The sequence below is a fragment of the Zeus faber genome (assembly GCF_960531495.2).
Source record: "Zeus faber genome assembly, chromosome: 12".
NCBI classification, from domain to species: domain Eukaryota; kingdom Metazoa; phylum Chordata; class Actinopteri; order Zeiformes; family Zeidae; genus Zeus; species Zeus faber.
The window spans coordinates 27,109,635-27,134,573 of NC_137196.1; the positions used below are offsets into that span (position 1 = coordinate 27,109,635).

The following is a 24,939-nucleotide window of genomic DNA, read 5'->3' on the forward strand; positions in this document are numbered from 1 at the left end:
GAAAAGGCCTACCGCGAGGAGGTGGCAGACCTGTCACTCTGCTGCCAGGACAACAGCCTCCACCTGAACGTCAGCAAAACTAAGGAGCTGATTGAGGACTTTAGCCGAGGACCACAATCGAGGACACATGTGCCCTTGGTGATTAACGGGAATTCTGTTGATAGGGTGAGCAGCTTCAAATACCTGGGAGTCCACATCACAGAGGACTAAACATGGACTTTACAAACAGACACTCCGGTGAGGAAGGCGAGGCAGCGTCTTTACCACCTCAGGCAGCTGAGGAAATTCCAGGTCTCGGTGAGGATCCTCGAGTCCTTCTACTCTGGAGCGGTGGAGAGCATCCTGACAGGCAACATCACTGCCTGGTTTGGGAGCTGTACTGCTCAGGGCAGGCGGGCCCTGCAGAGGGTGGTGCCTTCAGCTGAATGTACCACTGGAACTACCCTCCCCCCATTGCAGGAGTTATACACCAGGAGGTGCAGGATCATGAAGGATCCTCATCGCCCCAAAAACGGACTGTTCCAGCTGCTGCGGTCAGGCAAGAACAGAGAGACTGAGACAGAGTTTCTTCCCTCAAGCCATAAGAACTGTCAATGCTGACCTCACCAGGGGTCCTCACTGAGACACACACATAGGCTCCACTACCTCACTGTACTGTATGTAGCATACTGTACTGCATACTGCACTGCATACTGTACTGCATACTGTGTCACTGTTCAGGGTTGTTCGTGATGCCATATTGCTGCGCCGTACTGTTGTATACTGTGCTGTATTATCCCAAACACTACCTCACTCTATTCACATGTGACTTTAATTCACAAGCCACTTTAATGCACATATCTGTATATACATAATTGCCTATTCCATATACATAAGCATATTCCTTCTATATATTCCATTTTATCTCATTTTATTTTATTGTATTTTATTTTATTCTATATATTCTTACTTTATTCTATAAGTATTCGACTTACTGTATTACGTTTTAGGAATCACTTAGTTGGTCTATTAGAAATAAATTTTCCCTAGGACATATTGTGTGTTATCACCGGGTGCGTTGCATTACATTTCACTGCATATATGTATGAAAGTATGTATATGTATGAAAGTATGTATATGTATGAAAGTATGTATATGTATGAAAGTATGTATATGTATGTGACGAATAAACCTCTTGAATCTTGAATCTTGAATCTAGGTAGAGTAAGGGTGGAGTACAGTATATTTTTTCAGTGGATTATAAAGATGCAAAACATCAGAGGATTCTGCATCGTCTTGTTTCTACGTCGGGAGAAACCTTGCGGTTTCTCCCGACACTACCACGTACACTACCACGTGCACACGCAACACACACTCTGAACTGCATCAGCACACACACACACACACACACACACACACACACACACACACACACTATGTATTTCATTGTGTTTATTAATTGTGGTGGTTTTCCGCGGGGGCAGGGGGGTGATGGGACGGCACTGGCAGGCAAACACTTGGAGCCATTCATCTCCTTCATGGGTGAGGAGCATCATGCGTCACCGCGACAACAGTGGTGATTCCTTCAGAGAAGCTCGCGTCGACGCCAAGAGGCAAGAAAGAAAAATCACGTTTCAATATCAACTAGTTCTGTTGTACATTGATCGTGGGACAAACGGAGCGGTTTCCTAAAAGAGTGGAGGTAGAACAGAGGTGGAGTACAGGTGGAGTAGATAGAGGAAATGTATGTATATGTAGAGAAGAGGGAGATGGAGTGAAGTTAGAGTAGAAGCAGAGTAGTGGTAATTGTAGAATAGAGGGAGATAGAGGTAGAGTAGAGATGGAGTAGAGGTAGAATAAATAGAGGAGGAGTTGAGGTAGAGATAGAGTAGCTGTAGAGTAGAGATAGAGTAGAGGTAGAATAATGGCAGGAGGAGTAGAGGTAGAGTAAAGATAGGGTAAAGGTAGAATAAAGGGAGGAGTAGAGTATAGGTAGAGTAGAGGTAGAGTATAGGTAGAGTAGAGACAGAGTAGAGACAGAGTAGAGACAGAATAAAGGGAGGATGAGTAGAGGTAGAGTCGAGGTAGAGTAGAGATAGAGTAGAGAAAGAGTAGAGGTAGAATAAAGGGAGGATGAGTAGAAGTAGAGCAGAGATAGAGAAGAGGTAGAGATTGAGTAGAGGTAGAGCAGAGATAGAGAAGAGGTAGAGTAGAGATGGAGTAGAGGTGGAATAAAGGCAGGAGGAGTAGAAGTAGAGCAGAGATAGAGAAGAGGTAGAGTAGAGATGGAGTAGAGATAGAGTAGAGATGGAGTAGAGGTAGAATAAAGGCAGGAGGAGCAGAGGTAGAGGGGACGCCCAGGAACAACAGATATCTGTTACTCTACAACTGAATCAGTTATTTCCCAGTTCAGGCGTTTGATGAGTTGACGTCCATCATTATCAGCCCCATCGATCACCGTCCAAGTAATCATTGCACGGATCGTGCCGATCGATTCGTCAAAACATCGTCCAATATGGCCGACGGCCTCATGAGACTGTGATGGCGGGGCGCGGAGGGTGGATGTGCGGAGGGATGCGCGGAGGACGGAGGGAGGTGGAGAAGACGGGTTTTGCGGTCCTTGCTTACCCCCAGAGCCCCAGGCGCTGTGGGCGTTACCGTTTCTCATACCTCGGCTCCGGCGCCGGCTGCGGTTGGGGTCGGTGTAGAAGGCCAGCTGGGGCTCGCTGTCCGCCTCCGTCCCAGAGTCCCCATCCGGGTTCAAGAAGGTGGAACCCGCTGTGGGAGCCGCACACAAACATCACAACAACAACAACAACAACAACAACAACAACAACAACAACAAAATAAACGGCAATAATTGAGCTGTAGAGGTGGAGTACAGAAGGCGTGGACTCCATCCCCCTGATCTAGAGCTTTCGGCAAACTCTTTCCCTTTGGACGGTGCATCAGCTCTAATCTCAACCTGCTAGAGATTGCCAGGTTGCACCTACGTCACCAACGTACCGACCGCCCTATTGTCGAACTGTCAGATTTCCGCTGGTGGTCACTAGTCTGCATGTCACCAGCGTACCTAGGTACTGATTTCTCAAAATCGGCGACACTCTGCGCGCCGACCATTTTCAGGCAGATTGATGAGATGAAAGAGAGTGGAGGAGGGAAGAGTGGAGGTAGAGTAGAGGTAGAGTAGAGGAAGGACCAGTAGAAGTAGAGTGGAGGAGGGAAGAGTGGAGGTAGAGTGGAGGTAGAGTAGAGGAAGGACCAGTAGAAGTAGAGTGGAGGTAGAGTGGAGGTAGAGTAGAGGAAGGACCAGTAGAAGTAGAGTGGAGGAGGGAAGAGTAGAGGTAGATGTAGAGTGGAGGTAGAGTAGAGGAAGGACCAGTAGAAGTAGAGTGGAGGAGGGAAGAGTAGAGGTAGATGTAGAGTGGAGGTAGAGTGGCGGTAGAGTAGAGGTAGAGTAGAGGAAGGAAAAGTAGAAGTAGGGTGGAGGAAGGAAGGGTAGAGGTGGAGTGGAGGTTGATTAGATAGAGGTCGAGTAGAGATTGAGTAGAGCAGGAGTAGTGGTTGAGTGGAGGGAGTTAGGGTGATATAATAATAATAATAATAATAATAATAATAACAATAATAATAATAATAATAACAATAATAATAATAATAATAATAATTATATTAGCACATAAGTAATATCTTATGTTATATTACGTTCATAACAAATATATTTAATGGTAATATGTATTTATGAATATTATAAATTAGTATGTATTAAAGTTGATTATATTTTGTATTATCTCTTTATGAATGAATCCCTCAAACGCCCGTATTTAGTCTCTTTTCCTTTTCTTTAAAGTCGTGTAGAAATGTTAAGATTCGAACAGGAAGTCATGGTGCATCTGGAAAGGAGAGACGACACATCTGGGAGATGGAAAACAACAAATCAGCAGGAAATGTTCTCTTAGCAGCAGCACAAACCAACACGGCTCCTTTTATTGTTATTTTCCTCTCTTCCGTATTCTGTTTCTCGTGACAAATCGCTCCATCAGCCGGAAGCGGAGGTGGAGTCCGCACCAGCCGAGGATCCATTACCCCGTGTGGAGCCGCAGACAAAGATATCTTTTTTTATTTTTTTTATTTTATTTCTCTGCATCGGGTCTGAACTTTCAATGTGGACGAGGATAACCTTTATTTTTTTGATTTTTGGTGTTTCAATATTGTCCGGAATGCTGTCTATTTTTGGAAAATCATAATAACATTGGAAAAGGTACTTAAAATATCTTGGTCACACAGGCAAACAGGTTACCACATGATGAATGGATGGATACTGGATGGATGGATGCTGAATGGATGGATGGATGGATGGAGTTCCAGTAAATGCTATTTTGAAAGTTCTTATTTTGCCAGTAAATGCTCTTTGGAAAGCTCTTATTTTGCCAGTAAATGCTCTTTGGAAAGCTCTTATTTTGCAAGTAGACGCTCTTTAGAAAGCTTTTATTTTGCAAGTAGACGCTCTTTAGAAAGCTCTTATTTTGCCAGTAAATGCTCTTTGGAAAGCTTTTATTTTGCAAGTAGACGCTCTTTAGAAGGCTCTTATTTTGCCAGTAAATGCTCTTTGGAAAGCTCTTATTTTGCCAGTAAATGCTCTTTAGAAAGCTTTTATTTTGCAAGTAGACGCTCTTTAGAAAGCTCTTATTTTGCCAGTAAATGCTCTTTAGAAAGCTTTTATTTTGCAAGTAGACGCTCTTTAGAAAGCTCTTATTTTGCCAGTAAATGCTCTTTAGAAAGCTTTTATTTTGCAAGTAGATGCTCTTTAAGCAGCAGGAAGAGTAATAAACCAAGTTTTCTAATTTCAGGCCCTGGTATAAAACACGGGATTTGATGTTTAAATTCAAATGACAACAAACGCGGCTCAAAGTGTTTATTACAAAGTGTTTTATCTTCCTTCTAATTTCCATGAAGATCATCAAGTGATATTATTCATTCCGCTCCGTCTTCCCAGTGTTAGAGGATCAAACTATCAGGGAGGAAACAGGAAAATCCATCACAACAAAGGGATTGAGCGTCTCAGCGGAGGAATTCCAGCTGAAAATATTCCGATTTTTAAAACAATGGAGGAGCCGGAAATATCTCCGGCCGCTTTGAAACAACACACTCAGGAGGACGTGAACGACGTATTGTTTAGTTTAAATATTATTTGGCAGCCGTGACTATCTGCCAGCGCAGAGCTTGGCACAGCTTCACACACACAAACACACACACAGAGAAAGAAAGTTTTTTTTATTTATTTTCAACTCTCATTGCTGTGTTTTGATGACAGCGTTGTTTCCTCCAGTGTATTCAGTGATTTAATAAGACTGCGCTGGAGTTTCCCGCTCTAATGTGTCCTGGCACGCCGCGACTTTCCCTTTGAAACCAATACAAATGAGATGTAGCTTCAATGAAAAGCTCCAATCCGGCCTTTTGAACACCACACAAACCTGCGGTGAAAACATAAACTTTATATTTGCATATGTGCACCAAGAACATCTGGTCCTTTTGTTCCACTCATGGATCCATCGGAGGAACCGGACTTTATTACATTGCTCTGAAGGGCAGAGAACACCTAGGGAGGAACACCTCCTCCAGGGGCGTGGTCCACCACCCAACTCCACTGCCAGGGGCGTGGTCCACCGCCTCCTCCTCAACTCATCCCTCCTCATGGAGCTTCACAATGAGATAGGCCATGGTCCACCACCACCTCCTCCTGCAGTGGCGTGTTCATTCACCAGCTCCTCCTCCAGGGGCATGGTCCACCACCTCCTCCTCAACCAAGCCCTCCTCGTGGAGCTTCGCAATGAGAGAGACCGTGGTCCACCAACACCTCCTCCTCCAGGAGAGTGGTCCACCACCACCTCTTCCTCTAGGGGCTTGGTCCACCACCTCCTCAACTCCTGCCTTTTCATGGAGCTTCACAATGAGAGAGGCCATGGTCGACCACCACCTCCTCCCGCAGAGGCAAAGGTCCACCACCACCACCTCCTGCAGGGGCATGGCCCAACCCATGGTCTCACCCTAACCCTATACAAGATGGAGGTTCTTCTAACATATTCAACTCAAACATGCCGTGCTGGGTTGTTTAGCAAACACAGGAGTCAATGGCTCCTCAAAAAAAACAATCCAATAAAAACAGAAGGATCTGAATCGACCACAACAAACCGTCACGGCTAACCTAACCCACGGTGTCAACAGGCGGACCACGCCAGCACAGACAAACAAAGGGATGGAGAGGAGAGGGGGGTGGAGAGGGAGATGGTGGGGAGGTGAAGCCACTTGGACACTCTCCCACTCTGCTCCCACTCGGGTGTGGATCTGAAGAGTACACAGGAACCCAAACACTGGTGTGTGAAGAGCGGCTTCTCAAAGCTCGGTGTGGAGATCGACACATTTCACATTTTGTTTAAATCCCAGGCTGCCGTGGTAACCTCAAGTGGCCCGAGGCGCTGCCCAAAGAACATTTCCAATAAAAAAAAAATTAAAAATAGGCAAATTATTAGTCTTCAAACTACTCCAAGCAATACTCAAATAACTCTCAAGTCATTTCCTGAATATTCTTCCCCATAGTGAGGAACGAGTCTTGTTGCAGCGACTCGTCAAGAACCGGATCCCAAAAAAAAAATCTAACTTTTCATCACTACAAGAAACGCACAATGTCTTCCAATTCAACGTTTATGGTTAGACAGTTAAGTTAACTGCAACAGTCAGACGGGTATTTACGGATGGATGGATGGATGAAGAGATGGATGAAGAGATGGATTGATGAATGGATGAATGGATGAATAAACGGCCAGATGTATGGATATGGATGGATCACCATGGATCACCACCCCAACAACGGACTGTTCCAGCTGCTGCTGTCGGGCAAGCGCCTCCGCAGTCACACAGCGAGAACAGAGAGACTGAGACGGAGTTTCTTCCCTCAAGCCAAAAGAACTGTCAACGCTGACCTCACCAGGGGTCCTCACTGAGCCACACACATAGGCTCCACCACCTTACTGTACTGTATGTAGCATACTGTACTGCATACTGTGTCACCGTTCTGGGTTGTTCGGTGTTACCGTATTGCTGCGTCGTACTGTTGTATGCCGTGTTGTATATCTCACAAACACTACCTCACTTCATTCACAAGCCACTTTAATGCACATATCTGTATATACATAAATAGCCTATCCCATATACATAAGTCTATCCCATATACATAAGTCTATTCCCTTTATGGATTCTATTTCATTTTATTTTATTTTATTCTATATATTTTTATTTCATTCTATAGTATTGGACTTACTGCATTACCTTTCAGGAATCAGTTAGTTGGTCGAGTAGAAATTCTTAGGTAGCTGCTGTGTTCAGCCTCGGACTTATTCTATGTTATCACCGGGTGCGTTGCATTGACATTTCACTGCGTATATGTATGAAAGTATGTATACTGTATGTATGTGACCAATAAACCTCTTGAACCTTGAATCTTGAATGTATGGATGGATGAACGGATGGATGGGTGGATGTATGAATGGAAGAATGAATGGGTGGATAGATAGATAGATAGATAGACAGACAGACAGACAGACAGACAGACAGACAGACAGACAGACAGACAGACAGACAGACAGACAGACAGACAGACAGACAGACAGATAGATAGATAGATAGATAGATAGATAGATAGATAGATAGATAGATAGATAGATAGATAGATAGATAGATAGATAGACAGTTAGATAGATAGATAGATAGATAGATAGATAGATAGATAGATAGATAGATAGATAGATAGATAGATAGTTAGATAGATAGATAGATAGATAGATAGATAGATAGATAGATAGATAGATAGATAGATAGATAGATAGTTAGATAGATAGATAGATAAATAAATCGATCAATAGATAAATGGATGGATGGATGGATGGATGGATGAAGAGATGAATAGATAAATAGATGGATGAATGGTTGGATGAATAGAATAATAGATGGATGGGTGGATGAAAAGATGAATAGACGGATTGATTAATATATGGCTGGATGAATAGATGAATAGATGAATAGATGGATGAAGGAATAGATCGATGGATAGATAGATAGCCATGATTCCTTTCAGACAAAAAGCTGTTCGCCACTGACCGTTGTCATGGCGATGAACCAGCCAACAAATTGCACTTTGTTCCGGGGCCGAGGAAGAGGAGGAGAGGAAGAGGAGGAGGGGAAGAGGAGGAGGGGAAGAGGAGGAGAGGAAGAGGAGGAGGGGAAGAGGAGGAGGGGAGTGGATGATAATGGATCAAACGGAGGGATGGACATTTCTATTCCTTCACTTGATTACCATCATGCAAAGAGGTCTCGGTGTCTGGAGTTTGTTCTCTCTCTCTCTCTCTCTCTCTCCCTCTCTCTGTTTCTCTCTCTCTCTCTCTCTCTCTCTCTCCCTCTCTCTCTCTCTCTCTCTCTCTCTCTCTCTCTCTCTCTCTCTCTCTCTCTCTCTCTCTCTCTCTCTCTCTCTCTCTCTCTCTCTCTCTCTCTCTCACTCATCTGCTTTGTAAAAACAGGCAAATCACAGCACAGTCGGACAGTGTCTATTAATTATACTCGACTCGTTTGTACTCCTGCAAATCCGCTCTTTTGGCTCCAATGGTAATTCTAACGTGGGAGACTAGAAACAGGAAGTTGTGTCGCTTCCTACTGGCAACCTGCTGCAGCGAATGTTACGCTCTGGATGTACCTTAAAAAGTACTTTTAAATTACTGTTATTTGCGATGCGTTTTAAACATGCACTAAGCCACCTGGTACTGTATTTTGAGCTTCCCGGATTCGAAAACGGAGATTTCTCCTGGCCAGGGGGAAGAGACAGAACTTCCTGTGCCTAGTCCCTTGCATTAGCGCATATGTAGGCAAAAGCAGTGGATTTTATTTCATTTGATTTCATAAAGACCGTCTGACTATGTCGGGAGCTTCCTGTTTTGGAGAACAAGGAGATTTAACTTTTCTTTTACGCCTTAATCGAATGCATTGAAGCTCAGCGAGAAGCTTGAGCGGAGCGGTGCGTTTCCCAAGAGCCAAGCAAAAACAAACCAAAAACACAAAACAAACATATCCTTTAAACTTCTATGAATATTCCATCATGGCCGCTATTTCTGCTTTTTAAATACAGGAAAACAGCCCCAGAAATCTCCCCAAAATCACAGAATGTGGGGGAACTCACTCACCTGCGAGCGTCCGCGCTTTACACAATATCCACTACTACCCGGGGTTAAACCTCCTGCTCTGTCTGGATAAGACACATATCTCCTTTTTGGAGGATACACCTGTCTTCCGACCCCCTGATAATATCACCGTTGTCGCGTCAAAAAATCCTTTACACCAAATAAACTTATGTATTTTTTGTTGAACTTGAAGATCTGAGAAAAGCGAAGGCAATTTCCTACACTACGTCCAATTTCCGCCTCACTTGCTCGTTTTAAAATAGTTTTCCTTTATCAGTGGGATAATTCATCTCACTAGTGAAACAGACGACAGTTTCTATTTCAGTCAATAAGGGAAAACAGAGAAGGGAGGTTTTAATGCAATTGTCCCCAAATGGAAGGGGCACTTTGCTAACGTGAATAAATGACGAATCTGGAGCCGTCGAGCAACACATCACTGCTCCCAAACGGCGGCCATTGTAGTCCGTGCAGGATGAATGAGGAATTTGGGTATTTTATTCCAGTGTCTTTCAAATCAAATTGCAAAATGTCTTCCTTAGATGAAGAGCACGATTAAAAATAATAAACACATATACATAACAATAATAAACAAACAAATAAATGAATACAGATAACAAATAACAAATAATAAAAAGGTAATGAATAAAAATTGTATTTCTAGATTTTATAGACATATATAATTTGGAATATATTTTACTTCCACTGAGAAAACTCCATTAAAGAAAATGTCTCTTAACTCAGCATGAATGCACTTATTGGTCCTGATTTATCAACATATACCATATGTAAAATGCAGAAATACCGATTTTAATCAGGTCGCCAAATCAAATTGCTAAATTTCTTTCTTAGATTAATGAAAATTATAAAAAATAATAATACATAACTATAAATTAATAAATAAATAAATCCAAATAATACATACAAATAAATAAAAAAGTCATTTATTAAATACGTATTTCTATGTTATAGACAAATAGATATATATTTATATTATATATATATATATATATATACAGATATATACAGATATATATATATATATCTATTATATACAGATATATATTTTTAATGCCTGTAAATTCGGCATAATTGCACCTGTTGGTCCCCATTTATCACATATGCAAAATGCACAAATGCTGTCTCAATTAATCACACATGCAACGAACAGCCTTGGGCTTTGACATGTGTGACGTCTTAGAAACGCTTTGTTTACCATCTTCAAGCTCCAATATCAGGGTCACAGAATAGAATTTAAATAAAATATAAGATAAGCTGTTGTGAACAAAACCACTGCAAAGGGAATCTAAAGGTACTTTTTGATCTGATCCGTAAGAAACCTCAGTCACGGCCCCTTTTTTTGTCGGCACCAATACCTCAGTAGGCGCTCTTTGGTGTGTTCTGCGGAGCTTTATTTGGGCTATTTCTGGGCTTGCTCACCGCGGGTGTTGCTGGAGAGGCGTTTGCGCTGGCTGGTGGAGGTGTTGTGCGGCAGCAGCGTGTTCTGCTGGTGGTTGCTGTCGATGGGGCTGGTGGCGATGATGTTGTCCTTGTACTTGTTCATCAGAGCCAGCTTGGTGTTGTCGCTCACTGCCGGGGGGGAAACGCGGAGGACGGTGGGAAATTAGGACGAAAGAAAGCGACAGAGAAAAGTAGAATAAATAGCATGAACACAATGAGCTTATGTTAAACACTGAAAACACCACAGATACTGTTTATTATTATTATTATTATTATTATTATTATTTTATTATTATTATTTGATTATTATTATTTGATTATTGTTATAATGATATCATTTGAATTACTTTATTATTATTGCATTTTACATTTCACAATGAAATAATCCCACAGCTATACTACCATCCTGTTAAACACCAAATATGCCACAAAAATGTATAATTGATTATTATTATTTATTTATTTTTTGTATTGTATATTATTATTATTATAATTAGGTTTCTATGGTTCATTCTTAGTTTGTATATATGTATATTATTACTGTGTATGTTATTTTTAGGGGTCTATTTATTTTGTTTATGAGAATTTGAGGTCAGTGGTGAATGGATGTCATGGATCCAACGTACCCACGGACATGGTGAATACAATCTGGATTCGGGGCAGTTCCAACATGACATCTTTCAAGTTTGATCCAAATCGGTCAATATATTTTCGGAGAAGTTAGTAAAAAAACGCTGCATTTCTCATCTCCACAACGGTCAAGTGATACGCACTGCAGACCTCTGATTGGTCACAGACAAGCGTGTCATGGCGTCACCGGTCAAGTGTAATCACTTTGTGCAGGTGCAAAATGGCGGCGCGCAACAACTGCCTGACATTAAATCAGCCATTCGTAAATATACCCCAGATATTTAATCTCGACAATTGGATTGGACTTTAACTAAAGGAATACAAGACATGGACTTGACCGACTGTACATACACAGAAGCACAGAAGCGTAGAGATAATCACCGTTAAACAGGAAGCAGGTATTTGGAACGTGGATAATATAGTTTACAGTCTTCCTGAATCGCAGTGAGTTCTATCGGAAACCAAACCAAATTACACAGTGACAGGTTTTACTTTATTATGCTTGAAAAGAATTTGATTAAAGTATTACCAGAAGACAACTGGATGAAACAAAGCCAGCGTATTAGGCATCATAAACATACACGCTTCTGAGGGCAACTGACACGCAATGACATTCAGAATTTATAGACGTTGCAGAGATATCAATGTACACAATCTTCCTGAATTATAATTACTGGTAACAACAACCCTAAGCAATTACACTGTGCAAGGACTTATTGTGTCTGTGTTATGAAATCGTGTCCTCTCTCCTCTTAAAAAAAAAACCTGAAATACCCTCTGAGAAAAACTCTGAAAACTCTGGGAAAAACTCTGAAACAAGGGCGGCAAGAAACTCCAAGAAATTGAAAAACAAGTTCTTTGGTCACGACTCATAAAGACGCCCTGACATGTTCCACAACAAGTACTACATGTCGGATGACGTTTAAAGACACTGCAATATTTTGGCTCTTCATTGTTTTGTCAAACTGTTTTCACCGACACTGGCCGTCATGCTTTCTCCTCCTGTTTGACTCCCCTCCCCGCGCATCATAACTCCATAACATCAGATCAGCGGTCGCATTGTGAGAAACTCAGCACCGCACTCGCAATTTACATTAAAAGTAGGCCTTTAAAAAACACCCGGAGAGAGGAAGAATGACCACCAATGTCAGATTTGTTCAAAACATCACCTACGTACGTGTGTCATTGAAAATCGGTCTTGAACAACATTACCTCACACACGTCACACCGACTAGTCTGAGCCCCATGCATTGATTATTAATACTATTATTATTATTATTATTATTATTATTATTATTATTATTATGACTTACGTATAATTGCCTTTTACATTTTCCCCACAGTACATCGCAATCCTGTTAAACACAATAAAAACATATAGTTATTATAATAATAATAATAATAATAATAATAATTATTATTATTATTATTATTATTATTATTATTATTATTATGTTATTGTTCTTATATGACTTTCGTATTATTCCCTTTTACATTTTTACAACGGAACATCGCGATCCTGTTAAACATAAAGAAACCATATATTATTATTATTATTATTATTATTATGATGGACTAATAGATAGAGATGCCAGACAAACGATTCGTTCATAGCAGATGCTCATTTTTAAGTAAATCTTTCTGGTTTATTGTCAGCTTTATTTTGCATCCTTTAATGTTTTTTTATTGTCGTGGAATTTGGGTATAAGACCCCTGCAAACACCCAAGCCTGCAACGCACGCTCTGCCTTGCAGAAAAAATATACAGAGCGTTTAATAACGAAACATATATTTAGGGTCCAAAAGTGATCATCTGATGTCCAGGCCTTAAGCCAAAAATATATAAAGGAAAAAGATTTACATTGGATTAGAAAGCTGAAACCATCTCTAGTTGATATTTATTTTATTGTAAACGGGACTAAACACTGCGCTGAGAGCGGAAGTGAATCTTCAGGGACATTAAATCAATATTTAATATGTTAACGTTGTGCAGAATTATGACATGGGTGCGTCCCTGGAGCAGGAACGGTGGCGATGTTTAGAATATGTCTTGAAGGCTTTTCTGTTTTTCACTCCTCGTTCCACCTCCACTCACCACGTTTGATGCATAATGCACCGGCTCGTTCCACTTCCGTCACCTCCGGGGTGTTGCTTGGACTTTATATGTTATTATTATTGTTGTTATTATTATCTCCATATATCTCTGGATGGGTGTGTGGGCTGATTGTTGTTCTGCATCAAAACTGGTGGAACGGTTTCGACATCTCCCGGGCTCACGCTCCGTTCTGAGATCCGCCCGTGACGCAAAATTATTATTCTTGTTCAAATTTTTGTTCTTTTTTTTAAAATTTTGCGTCACTGAATTACACTTTTATTTAATTTATTGTTTTTACATTTATTATTTTTATGTACTTTTTTTTTTTGGTTTCCCTGAGTTCCACTTTTATTCTATTTACTCATTTTTATCCATTATGTATTTTCTGTCTCTGTCCATGAATTAGACTAATATTAAATGTGTTGATTTTTATTAATTTTAATAAAAAAAATAAAAAAAAAATAATAAATTCACGCAGATCCCCCCCCCCGCCTACCGGGCGTCAGGTCCATGCTGTTCTTGTCGTTGCAGCCCTGCAGGGAGTCCAGGGTCCGGGTCACCTGGCTGGCAAAGTCCTCTCCTCCGTTCATGCACTCCCTCTGCAGGTGGTGCCGCAGGTCGGTGATGTCGTACTCGTACCTGGGACACGGAGCACGTTGAGATCACGACAACATATTACAACAGGGATTCTGGAAGCGGGGGAGTGAAAACCCCAGTCACACCTGTTTCTAAATACAGATCTCCTGTATTTAGAAACCTCTGATCACAGCTTCCAGCCTTCCAGACATCGCAAAATCGTCCTTTTGAAATGGCAATGATTAATGCAAATTTCTGGATGTTTTCTTCAGTATCTAAACGTATATATATTTACTGCTGAAACCCAGGAAAAAGCACTATTTAGCAGTATATGTTTGAGCCCATGCTATTTCTATCCAGGTATTTATTTTAAAAACATGGTCTGATTTCTGTGCAAATTTCCCAGGTCCAAATCAGGTTCGGGTCCAAATGTTATGATGGCCATTTTAACGGTTCGGTAATACCTCAGGATATATATTTTTGATCATTTTAAATGGTGGGTTCCTATTGGATCCCGTACAGGTTTGGACCCATGATAATGAGATTAGTGATAATAGAGATAATAATGAGAATAATGAGAATGGTGAGAATAATGAGCACATATAATAATGAGAATAATGAGAATGATGAGATAATATATAATAATGAAAATAATGAGAATAATAATATAATAATGAAAATAATGAGTATAATATATATTAATGAGAACAATGAGAATAATTAGAATACATAATACTCAGAATAATATATTATAATGGGAATAATGAAAAAATAACGAGAATAATATATATTAATGAGAATAATGAGAATAATTAGAATAATATATAAGACTGAGAATAATATATCACAATGAGAATAATAAGAAACTTGAAAATAATGATAATAATGATAATAATGACAATGATGATAATAATTACAATAATTATAATATTGATAATAACGAGAATAATGAGAATAATGATAAAAATAACAATAATGATGCCCATTGGGTCGTTCTATAATATTTTGGGAAAAAATTGGTCCGGGAATTAATTATGAAAAAAGTGGTCGGTTTTGATCTGATCTCAGGATGAATTCCCCCAAATCCGACGGGGTTTGGTCGGAATTTTGGGACCAACCCGTTACACGCAAGGGTTCTGGTCCACAACTCAATATGGCAAATTGGTGTCGGCCCTCAGACATGCATCAAGTCGGTTCCGTGACATCGCCCTTTCCTAGTGTTTTATTATTATTTCTTTAATAGTAGTCGGTTCCAATAGGTTTCCCCCCCGCCGGACCCTCGTACCCGTCCAGGATGGGCGTCTCGCGGATGCTGAGCGTGCCGCTGGAGTTTGGCCCCTGGCCCCGGGAGTTGCGCAGGCTCTCGCGGGCCTGGCCCCCCATCAGCACCGAGGGGATGTAGTGGATCTCGTTGGCCGCCTCGGCGCTGGCGCTCTTCTGGGGCTGGGGGACCCTGCGGCGCTTGCACCAGCGCCGCCGCGTGTACAGGATCAGAACCAGGCACAGGATGGAGAGCAGCAGGGCAATCATACCGCCCTGAGGGAGGGAGGGAGGGAGGGAGGGCACAAAGGGGAGAGGGGGGAGTGTTAAAAATATAAAGTAAGGAATCTCTGTCTGTCTGTCTGTAAGTCCATCGATTATCTCAAAAACCGCTCGATCTACTTTTCACTTGGCGGGCGTATCGCTGGGAGCCCAAGGACGAGCAGGGTCAGATTTCATATGAATAAACGTTCAACAACCCGACAAACAGCCACTTCATCCAAACGCGCGACCTGGGTGCGTTATTTGGTTTTGTTTTTTTCCCGTCCTTGAACAGGCATGTTGTGAACGGGCACCGGTGGGGGCGGAGGGGCTGGAGAAGCGGAAAGATTGATGATCGCGATCCACCAAGAGACTGGGCTTTGGTCCGAGGAGCCCGACCGTCCCTGAACGCGGGGTATTGAACACCGCGCTTCAGTGTAAACCATGAACGTTCCGAGGGAGGAGACGATCAAAACATATTGATCAGAATATCAGATAAAGGATCAGAGCTCTGAGATTGACTCACACGCGACCCTCATTGAGCGGCAAAATTTTAAAAAGGCGGAGACGCTCGGTCAGTGATATCCGACCTTGTTTTTTTTGTTTTTTTTGATCAATAGCCCTAAATAATTTGGGTTTGAGGGGTTTCCACTGACGACTGAAGGTTCTGCACATGCACAGTATTGATATTCTGAGTCCATGACCAAGGAGGAATGTGAAAATAAATCACACTGATAGTGAAAAATCCCTTAAAAAGCCATGAAAGGAAAGCTTAATGAACCTTACATTTTAATGATAATATCTGTATCAGTTTGAAACTTCCTGGATCTGTGTTTTTTTTTAGATCATCATCTCTTTATGAGGTCATGAATTTATAGAGCGATAGGAGGAGGGAACAACAATCAAAGAGCTGCAGCTCTGCAGACTAAATGCAATACAGTGGTACCTTGATGTACGAGCGCACTAACATCTGAGTTTTCCGAGTGAGGAGCCGTCGTTCCGTCGATTTTTTTGTATTGATTTGTGAGCAAAAATGTGAGTCACGGGAGCGAGCTTCCGGTGCCGCCGCTAATGCGGCCAGCGTCCAGCATCCAGCATCCCGCGTCTCACTCCTTCACTTCACGTGGTGACCTGAGCGTGGAAGCATCTCTTTTGTGTTTTGTGCTCGCGATTTGTGCCTTTTGTGCAGTTATTTTGCCCAAAAAAAAAAAGTTTCTAACCATGGGTCCTAAGAAAGGAAGTGCTGAGAAGAAGAAGCGGACGATGTCGACTGAATTAAAGCATGAAATCACAGAAAAACATGAGCGAGGTGTGCGTGGGATGGAATTGGCAACATTTTTTAAGTTTAGCGAAAGTGAAGTGGGAAAAAAATATATAAATAAATTGTATCAATTAAGTTCAGCAATAAAGTGCAGCAACAAACGAAAGCCACAGAAAAAGCACAAAACGAAACAAACTCCTCCAACCTCCTCCACCTATCTCCTCCACCCTCCACCTCCACCAGCATCTTCCGTTAGTCCAAGTCGTCTGATCTCCAAGGAAAATACACTTTATGAAACCAGTTTATTTATTTACATTCTCTTTTATTGTGTTTTATGTTTTTATACAATATTTGTTATTTATAAATACATTTTTATTATTTAAAAACACGTAACAAAAAAAATTGGGGTGTTTTTTGGGGGCTGGAACGGATTAATGTCATTTCAATTATTTTCAATGGGTAAAATTGATTTGCTATACGAGCAGATTGAATTACGAGCTCTGTCACGGAATAAATTAAACTCGTAAGTCAAAGTACCACTGTATTTATATTTATAGAGGAGGAGGAATTCAAAATTAGGATTTAGGAAAATTTAAAGATGTCAAAATACTGAAGCATCAGTAAAGAGACTGTAGGATTAGTCCAAATAATACAAATTGAGAAATCACAAAAAAAACAATTGAGAGTGTGACAGTTTGACCACTCTCACTGTCTGTTTAACTGCCTATCAATAAGCGCGCATTGACGGGTAGTGTATGAACAGCAACTAACAATCAGTCAAGCACACGTTCAAGCTCTTTATTCAAGGAACAAACAAACAATCTCTCTCACCAGGGCTCTGTACTGCAGACTAAAAGAGTCGGGGGGGGGGGGGGGGGGGGGGGGGGGGGGGACTCTTTAAGTAGTGTCAGGAACCTCACCTGCACCTGATTGGGCCAATTGGGCCAAACCATGTTTTCTCCAAGGTTAGGGGTGTCATAGGAGGACACTATCATGGACAATCAAGGATCTACAAGCTCAGTTTCTAAATGGACATTGACTTTGAAAAACACTGATCTACAAGCTGATATGAACTTTTAACATGCATGATGTATTGAGATGAGTTTATCTGTGTTTGGTTTGAAAACATGCCACGGTATTCAGATCCCCCTGTTGGTTGGGCCTGTCTAGTGGGAGGGGCCATGAGTTATATAAGGTGCGAGTTGCTCTCTTTCTGACAGTCTGCTGCCTGGTACCTGAAGTGTCTGTGCTGAGTCTGGGGCGCAGCTCGCTGTGAGAGTGTCTAATATCTAATGAGATATTTGGGTTTTTGGTCTTCTCTGTAAGGTTGCTGCACTTGACACTTGGGGTAAATAAATGTTAAAATCTATTTGAAACTGTGTGCCTTGCCATCCTTTGATCTTGAAAGTCCGGTTGTGCAAGGGTTGCATTAGCCTCACCCGAGGCGGGGTGTGAACTGGTGTGACAGAGTTTGTACATATGCTAATTGTATAATCATCATGATCATAATAATCATCATGATCATATGTTACAGCTTCTATTATTATTAAAAATGGTATCATTCATTGTACCCCACCACATAATGTCCTGGGGTCACCAAATTGCTCCTTGTTTGCTCGTTTTTTAATAACACGTCTCCCCTGCAGGACAGTCCACTGCTGCTGGAAGTTAATGGCCAATATTCTGAAATACAAAATCCCGATTCATCCCCTAAAAAAAAGACATGTCCAGTTCATAATGTCAGAGACGTGGTCAGGACAAAAACACACACAGAATAATAACACCAGTGGAAGGTGAGGAGAAAAATAGAGGTTCTGTTTGCTTCAATTAATTTACGGCAGTTGCAGAGAAGTGTTTCAAATTCCACTGAAAATAGATAAATAATGGAATCTGGCTCTTGTGTTGCAAAATCCAAACTGCAAGGCTGCAATAACTGATCGAATTGACCAATTCCAGCAGAACAGCAGCTCTGTGCTGATCAGAACAATTTTCACTCTGAAAGTGTTGACTCGTCGATCTCATGAAAGGTTTGACTCTTCGTTGAGAGCCGGTTCTTGACGAGTCACTCGGTAAAAAGAGTCCTTCAATTTTCTGACTTTCTTGTCTCATTTGGTTCAGTCGCTGCAACGCACGCTGGGCAAGAATGAACCGGACTTCCTGAACGTCGGTTTGGCTCAGAGTTGTGAAGGGAATTCTCACAACAATCATTTCATCCTGTCAATATCATTTATTTTGGTGGAATGCAAAGTGTAAATCAGTAGAATTCGTTATGAATTGTGCCACATGCCTTGGCCTTTTTTTTTTGCATGGAATATCATTTAGTCCTCAGTCATTACTTTCACTATTTTGCCAGAGTGACTCCAGACTCCCGACTCCTTTAAAAGATGGGTTTGCTACGAACTAATCATTTGCGAGGCTTGCATCACCAACTATTAGAAGGCCATAATAATAATAATAATAATCATAATAACCTCAGTTGTACAGTGACATTTTGTGATGTTCACTGGTTAACAGGATGGTGGTATTATTATTGAATTGTAAGGCGTGTAACATGGAAAAAATAAACTGGAACCACTGCTCTGCCAGATAACATTGTAATTCTTTCCGATTTTTAAACATCAGACTTGATCTCCCATCACCAACTTCCACTCTCTGCGGACGGATGGATGGGAGGTGTGCATGTGTTTGCATGGTTTCCTTCTCCTGCTTTCGAAACAGGAACTAGACGTCAGATGCCGGCTCTGAATTCGTTTTTAATCCAATCCAAGGGCCATCAGCAAGCATTAGCGCTCCGGCATGGAGAGCCTCTTCTTCTTCGACTGCGACGACGATGGAGGAAGAACCGTTTCAGGTCGAGCATCAATCTGGATTCAAGCATCGACGACTAAGTGGGAGCGTCAATAAAAACCAAACCACCCGTCATTGAGAGCCAGCGCTGCAGCCCCATGATCCACTTAGCGACGGAGGAGGACGGTGGGATGATGAGATGATGGCAGCTATTCTCCTGGAGAGTTATGGTCCCGTCATATCCAAGAGGAAGAGGAAGGGGAGGACGATTATTATCTGGACGTGAGGCATTAGAGTCCAGGCCATAAAGAACCATAAAGAACCATGAAAGACCATGAAGAACCATAAACATCCATGAGGAACAATGAAGAAATATGAAGAACCATGAAGAACCATAAAGATCCATGAAGAAATATGAAGAACCATGAAGAATCATAAAGATCCATGAAGAAATATAAGGAACCATAAAGAACCATAAAGATCCATGAAGAAATATGAAGAACCATGAAGAACCATAAAGATCCATGAAGAAATATGAAGAACCATAAAGAACCATGATGAACCATGACGAACCACAAAGATCCATGAAGGAAGAAAGCCACCAATAAATATGAAGAACCATAAGGAAGCATAAAAAAACATGAAGAACCATGAGAACCCAGAGAACCACAAAGAACCATGAAGAACCACAATAAAACATGAAGAACCATAGAGAACCATAGAGAACAATGAAGAACCATGAAGAAATATGAAGAACCATGAAGAACCATAAACAATCATGAAGGACCATGAAGAACCATTAAGAAGCATTAAAGAAGTATGAAGAACCATGAAGAACCATAAAGAACCATAAAGAACCATTACAAACCATGATGAACCATTTAGAACCATTAAAGAAGTATGAAAAAGCAGGAAGAACCATGAAGAACCATAAAGATCCATGAAGAAATATGAAGAACCATGAAGGAATATGAAGAACCATGAAGAACTTTGAAAAACCATGAGGAACCATAAATATCTATGAAAAACGATGAAAGACCATGAAGAACCATTAACATCATGAGGAACAATGAAGAACCATGAACGACCATGAAAGACCCTGAAGAACCAGAAACATCCATGAGGAACAATGAAGAAATATGAAGAACCATGAAGAACTACAAAGAACGATGAAGAACCAAGAATAACCATGAAGAACCATAAAAAAACATGCAGAACCATCAGAACCCAGAGAACCACGAAGAACCGTGAAGAACCACGATGAAACATGAAGAACTGTAGTGAACCATAGAGAACCATGAAGAAATATACAGAACCAGAAAGAACCATGAAAAACCACAAAGAACCATAAAGAACAATGAAGAACCATGAGGAAATATGAAGAACCATGAAGAAGTATGAAAAACCCCGAAGAACCATGAAGAACCATGGAAAACCACGAATAACCACGAAGAACCATGGAGAACCATTGTGGTGTGGACGTGGTGTGGTTAAAGCAATTAATTAACGAAGTAATTTGGCCCGGGATCTGGGTGGCTGTCCGCCTGTTGCTCGTCAGAGCAATCAACCAGCAACAGGTAAACCATCCCTCCCCACACACACACAGGGAGAGGGAGAGCCTCCGCCACGACGTGTGTCCATCTGCCCCCGGCTTGTTCCACTTGCCCACTCCTCTGCAATAATCCGGTGTTTTGTAAACCGTGTTTTCAGCATCTCTGCGTCGGACGGCCCTGAAAACACCACCCGGGGTGGGGTGTGGCAGGCGGATGGAGAACCATGGTTTTGATGTTTAGCGCCGGAGCCTACTTTCAACAACAAACAGAGCAGGGGAAAAATAAAACTAAAATAAAAGCCAAACAAACCAGTAAGTGAACGCAAAAATAAAAAAATATTAAAATGACTTAATGATGAACGAGAATTAATCTTCACCTAAAAATTAGGAAATAAACAAACCTAAAGAATAACAATAAAAAAATGTCAATATACTTATGTTGTATATAAAAACACACATATATATATATATATATACATGTGTGTAAATTATATAATGTATGTATTTATTCTGCACAACAATTTTGTGTGTAAATTCATATTTAGGCGTGTTTTTTTATGCTGAAACCATTTCTAAGACATAAGAACTGTTTGATAAACAATACAAAAGAAATACTAATATGACCTTGGACGCAGGAAGGAAGAACGGAATTCTGCAATTTCAAATTTGACCTGGCGACAAAAAAAAATCTTCTGATGAATTACACACAATAAATTAATTAAAAGTCAAATTTTCTGATGAATTAAAACCGTGATATTATGAAACATGGATTACATGCAGTGGAAACATGGTTTGTTAGTCAGAGGACCAGCTGTCATGGCGGGTTAATTCAGAGTAATTTCCGTGTTTAAAAACTGTAATGATTGCCGGAAATCAAACGTGAGCGTTATGAGGATTATTATGAGCGATATTTTTAGTTCCGTGATCCGGGGATGATTTCGACATTGAACAAATGTTGGAAAGTCAAAATCCCATTTCACAGCGGCTGCATTGGCAGCTTTTCCAGGGAAACGCTTATTAACCACACAAAGATAAATCATTTAGTCCTATTGGGCATGATTCATTTTACATCTGCTAAATATGGCGTGATGTAATTGTAATGTAATCGAAATGTAACTTCCCCCGTCAGAAAAGGGGTTCCTGAGATATTTCTCATATTCAATTTGAATCTCTTAATAAATATGAATAAGTAAACCATCGCCGGAAATTAATGTTTCCTGAAGAGTAGAGCACTTGCGCAATGAGATATAAAAGTTTGATCAACGCACTGAGATGGAAACGTATGTTTGATTCATCTTCATGGCTCAGCTTTTCCCTGTAAGTAAAATGGACGCAATGAGTCAATATCCAGCGGGGAACCGGCGTGAAGCCGAAAGCCCGCTTCACGCCGAATCCGTAATCGCATGCGGTGGTTGAATCCTCCCCTAGTGGCCCTCGGATGTACTGCGCCCGGGAGGGACGTTCTTCCTTTTTTTTCTCGTACATCAGTGACTACTAATAGTTTATTCAGCTGGACCTTCACCATTTTCCATGAAGGACAGTTTAAAACCCGCTTTATATAGTGTTTGGAAAGCACACAAAACAAAATAAATCCACTGATATAATAAGAGATTCATAAACGGTGAATTTGGTGACATCCAAGGTGAACATTAATTACGTCATTATTTTATATATGCGCTCATTTATTTCGTTTTAAACCCGGTTCCCATGAAAAAAACGTCATTGACTTTAACTTTGAATGCATACGCCGAATTGCAGAGGAGGCGGGGCTTATCACGGAGAGGGGTGGAGCTCCACGGAGGATATGAGCACCACTAAAGAAGTGGCGGAGAGTTCAGCTCTTTTAGGAGATTGGAAAAAGATTTTTTCAGTTCGTCCGACGTCGTTCCCCTGGTTCAGATCTGAGTTTTGGATGGAACCCTCGCGCATCGCGCATCATTTCATCCCGTCAAAATGATTAATTTAGGAAGAACGCAAAGTTGATTTAACGTGAATAATACCCAATGCCTTCCCCCAAAATCACTTTTTTACATTCTTTAAATCCTGAGTTATTCTTCTCTGGTCGGGGCTGCGGGGCTTGAGGCACACGCATCGGAATCGTTTAAAGAAGGAGTTTGCGACGGGCGAATCGTCCGCAAGTCTTGCATCACCACGTCAAAGCAAAGCAGGGGATGTGATGACAGATGAACTGGCCCTTTGAGACGGAGGAGCATCGATGACAGTAGCTCAATTAAAGATTCCTCGCTGAGGATGAAGCACTCGGGATGTCAGCATCAGAATAATGAAACGCGGCACCGTTCCATCTCCATAAAGGAGGCATGACGTCCTCCAGAGCGGGCTTTCCCAAAGAGCGGCCCGCGGACCCACAGGTGGGTGGCGGGAGATTTGGTTCGGGTCGCTGAATGCATAAGCAGAATTTCCTCCCTCGCCTTGTGTTCAACGTCGCCGGTGCAAGGAGGTAGCGGGTGAACGTCCGTCTGACGTCAGAGGCTTTCGTGCGGAGCGAGCGAACCAATCGCAAGGCTCCGCCGCCCCCGTCCGGTTCAGCATCCAGCGCTCCTTTAATGTTCCTTTTAATGTTCCTTTTAATGCAGCCGATGCGTGCGATCGCGAAAAAAACATTACAGTCTCTCGCAAACTTGTTGAATATTAGGGATGCGGGATCATGGTTTTTCACGGCCGATACCGCCTGCTGGCTTTGTACAAGCAAATGGACCCATTAGGATACCGATTGCCGGTTGATTGCAAATGACAGCCTATAAAATTTCCGTGCAGCGTTTCAGCAGAAATTTTGCATTTCTTTTTTAATAAAAATGTCACGCGCGTATGCGTCCACAACCAAGTGAATGAGCTTCGTCCGTGCGCCGGGGCTGCGGACCGCGCCTCTGCAAGCGGTGACCCCTGCAAGCCCGTTGATACGACTGAACGTTCTTGATGTGATGATTGTCATTAAGGTTGTGAAACGGCTGAAATGGCTGCCTCACCCATTCAACAAAATAATATTATCTTGAATGACGCAGTAAAAATGAACAGGAAGGTCCATTTATGCACAAATTCTCCCTTCTCGCCATTTAGAGATAAAACCTATTTTTACATATAGTGTGGGTTGGGTCGCGACGGTTTGTCCTTTTCTTAAAAAGTGAATCTCCGGGGGGAAAAAAAAAAAAAAAAGTTTGGGAAACCCTGCTCGAGAGAAACAAAAAAAAAAGATCCTAATTTGAAACGGAGGAAAACCAATCGGTCTCAGTGCCAAAGTTTCCAATTTATTGCACTCAGATTTCGGATTTGTTTAATCATAAATGTAATTAAAAAGCCGGCATAATAGGAACAGGATTTAATGAGATGTGTGGAACTGTATGACTACGCCTCTGTTTTCCCTTTTGTGAACCCGACACGGCGTGAATGTTTAAAACCGGTTTGAGCCGACCTCCTCATCTGTGGAAAGCCGAGGTGTTGTTTCCGCACTCGCTCAGGTGGAACTAACTCATTTATAAATCAGAAATTAAATTACGTTTAGCCGTTCGGTATGTTTTCCATCCGGTCTTTCCCAGAGAAGAATGAGAAATTGTCACCGAAGTTCAGAAGAGAAAAAAAATAAAATAAGAAAACATTTTACATTGTCTAGAGTCGACAATAAAAAAAACATGAATAATTTCACCGCTTACTTGGAAGCCATTGCGCTTCCCACACCTCGCACATAAAACGGCTGTTGTCTGAGTCGTCTGAGTCGTTATTCTGCTGCTTTTTTGGACAACGTGGCTATTTCTATGGGTCGGACAAAAAATGTCATGATGAAATGCTCACATTGGCCTCGGCGCAGAGCGTCGGGGCCGATGGACTCCATCCGGAGATGAGTTAGA

The 24,939-nt window shown here is 41.5% G+C and overlaps 1 protein-coding gene across 1 annotated transcript in view; it reads right to left on the bottom strand.

Moving 5' to 3' along the window:
* The window catches only part of astn1 (astrotactin 1), a gene marked incomplete at its 5' end in the record, with an annotated part of 346,128 nt that overhangs the window by 257,072 nt on the left and 64,117 nt on the right, over positions 1-24,939 (bottom strand). The window contains 4 exons of the mRNA XM_080010501.1: positions 2,608-2,757; positions 10,638-10,787; positions 13,879-14,021; positions 15,244-15,494. Coding sequence (XP_079866627.1) covers positions 2,608-2,757; positions 10,638-10,787; positions 13,879-14,021; positions 15,244-15,494 — 694 coding nt within the window. The remainder of the gene's footprint in view (positions 1-2,607; positions 2,758-10,637; positions 10,788-13,878; positions 14,022-15,243; positions 15,495-24,939) is intronic.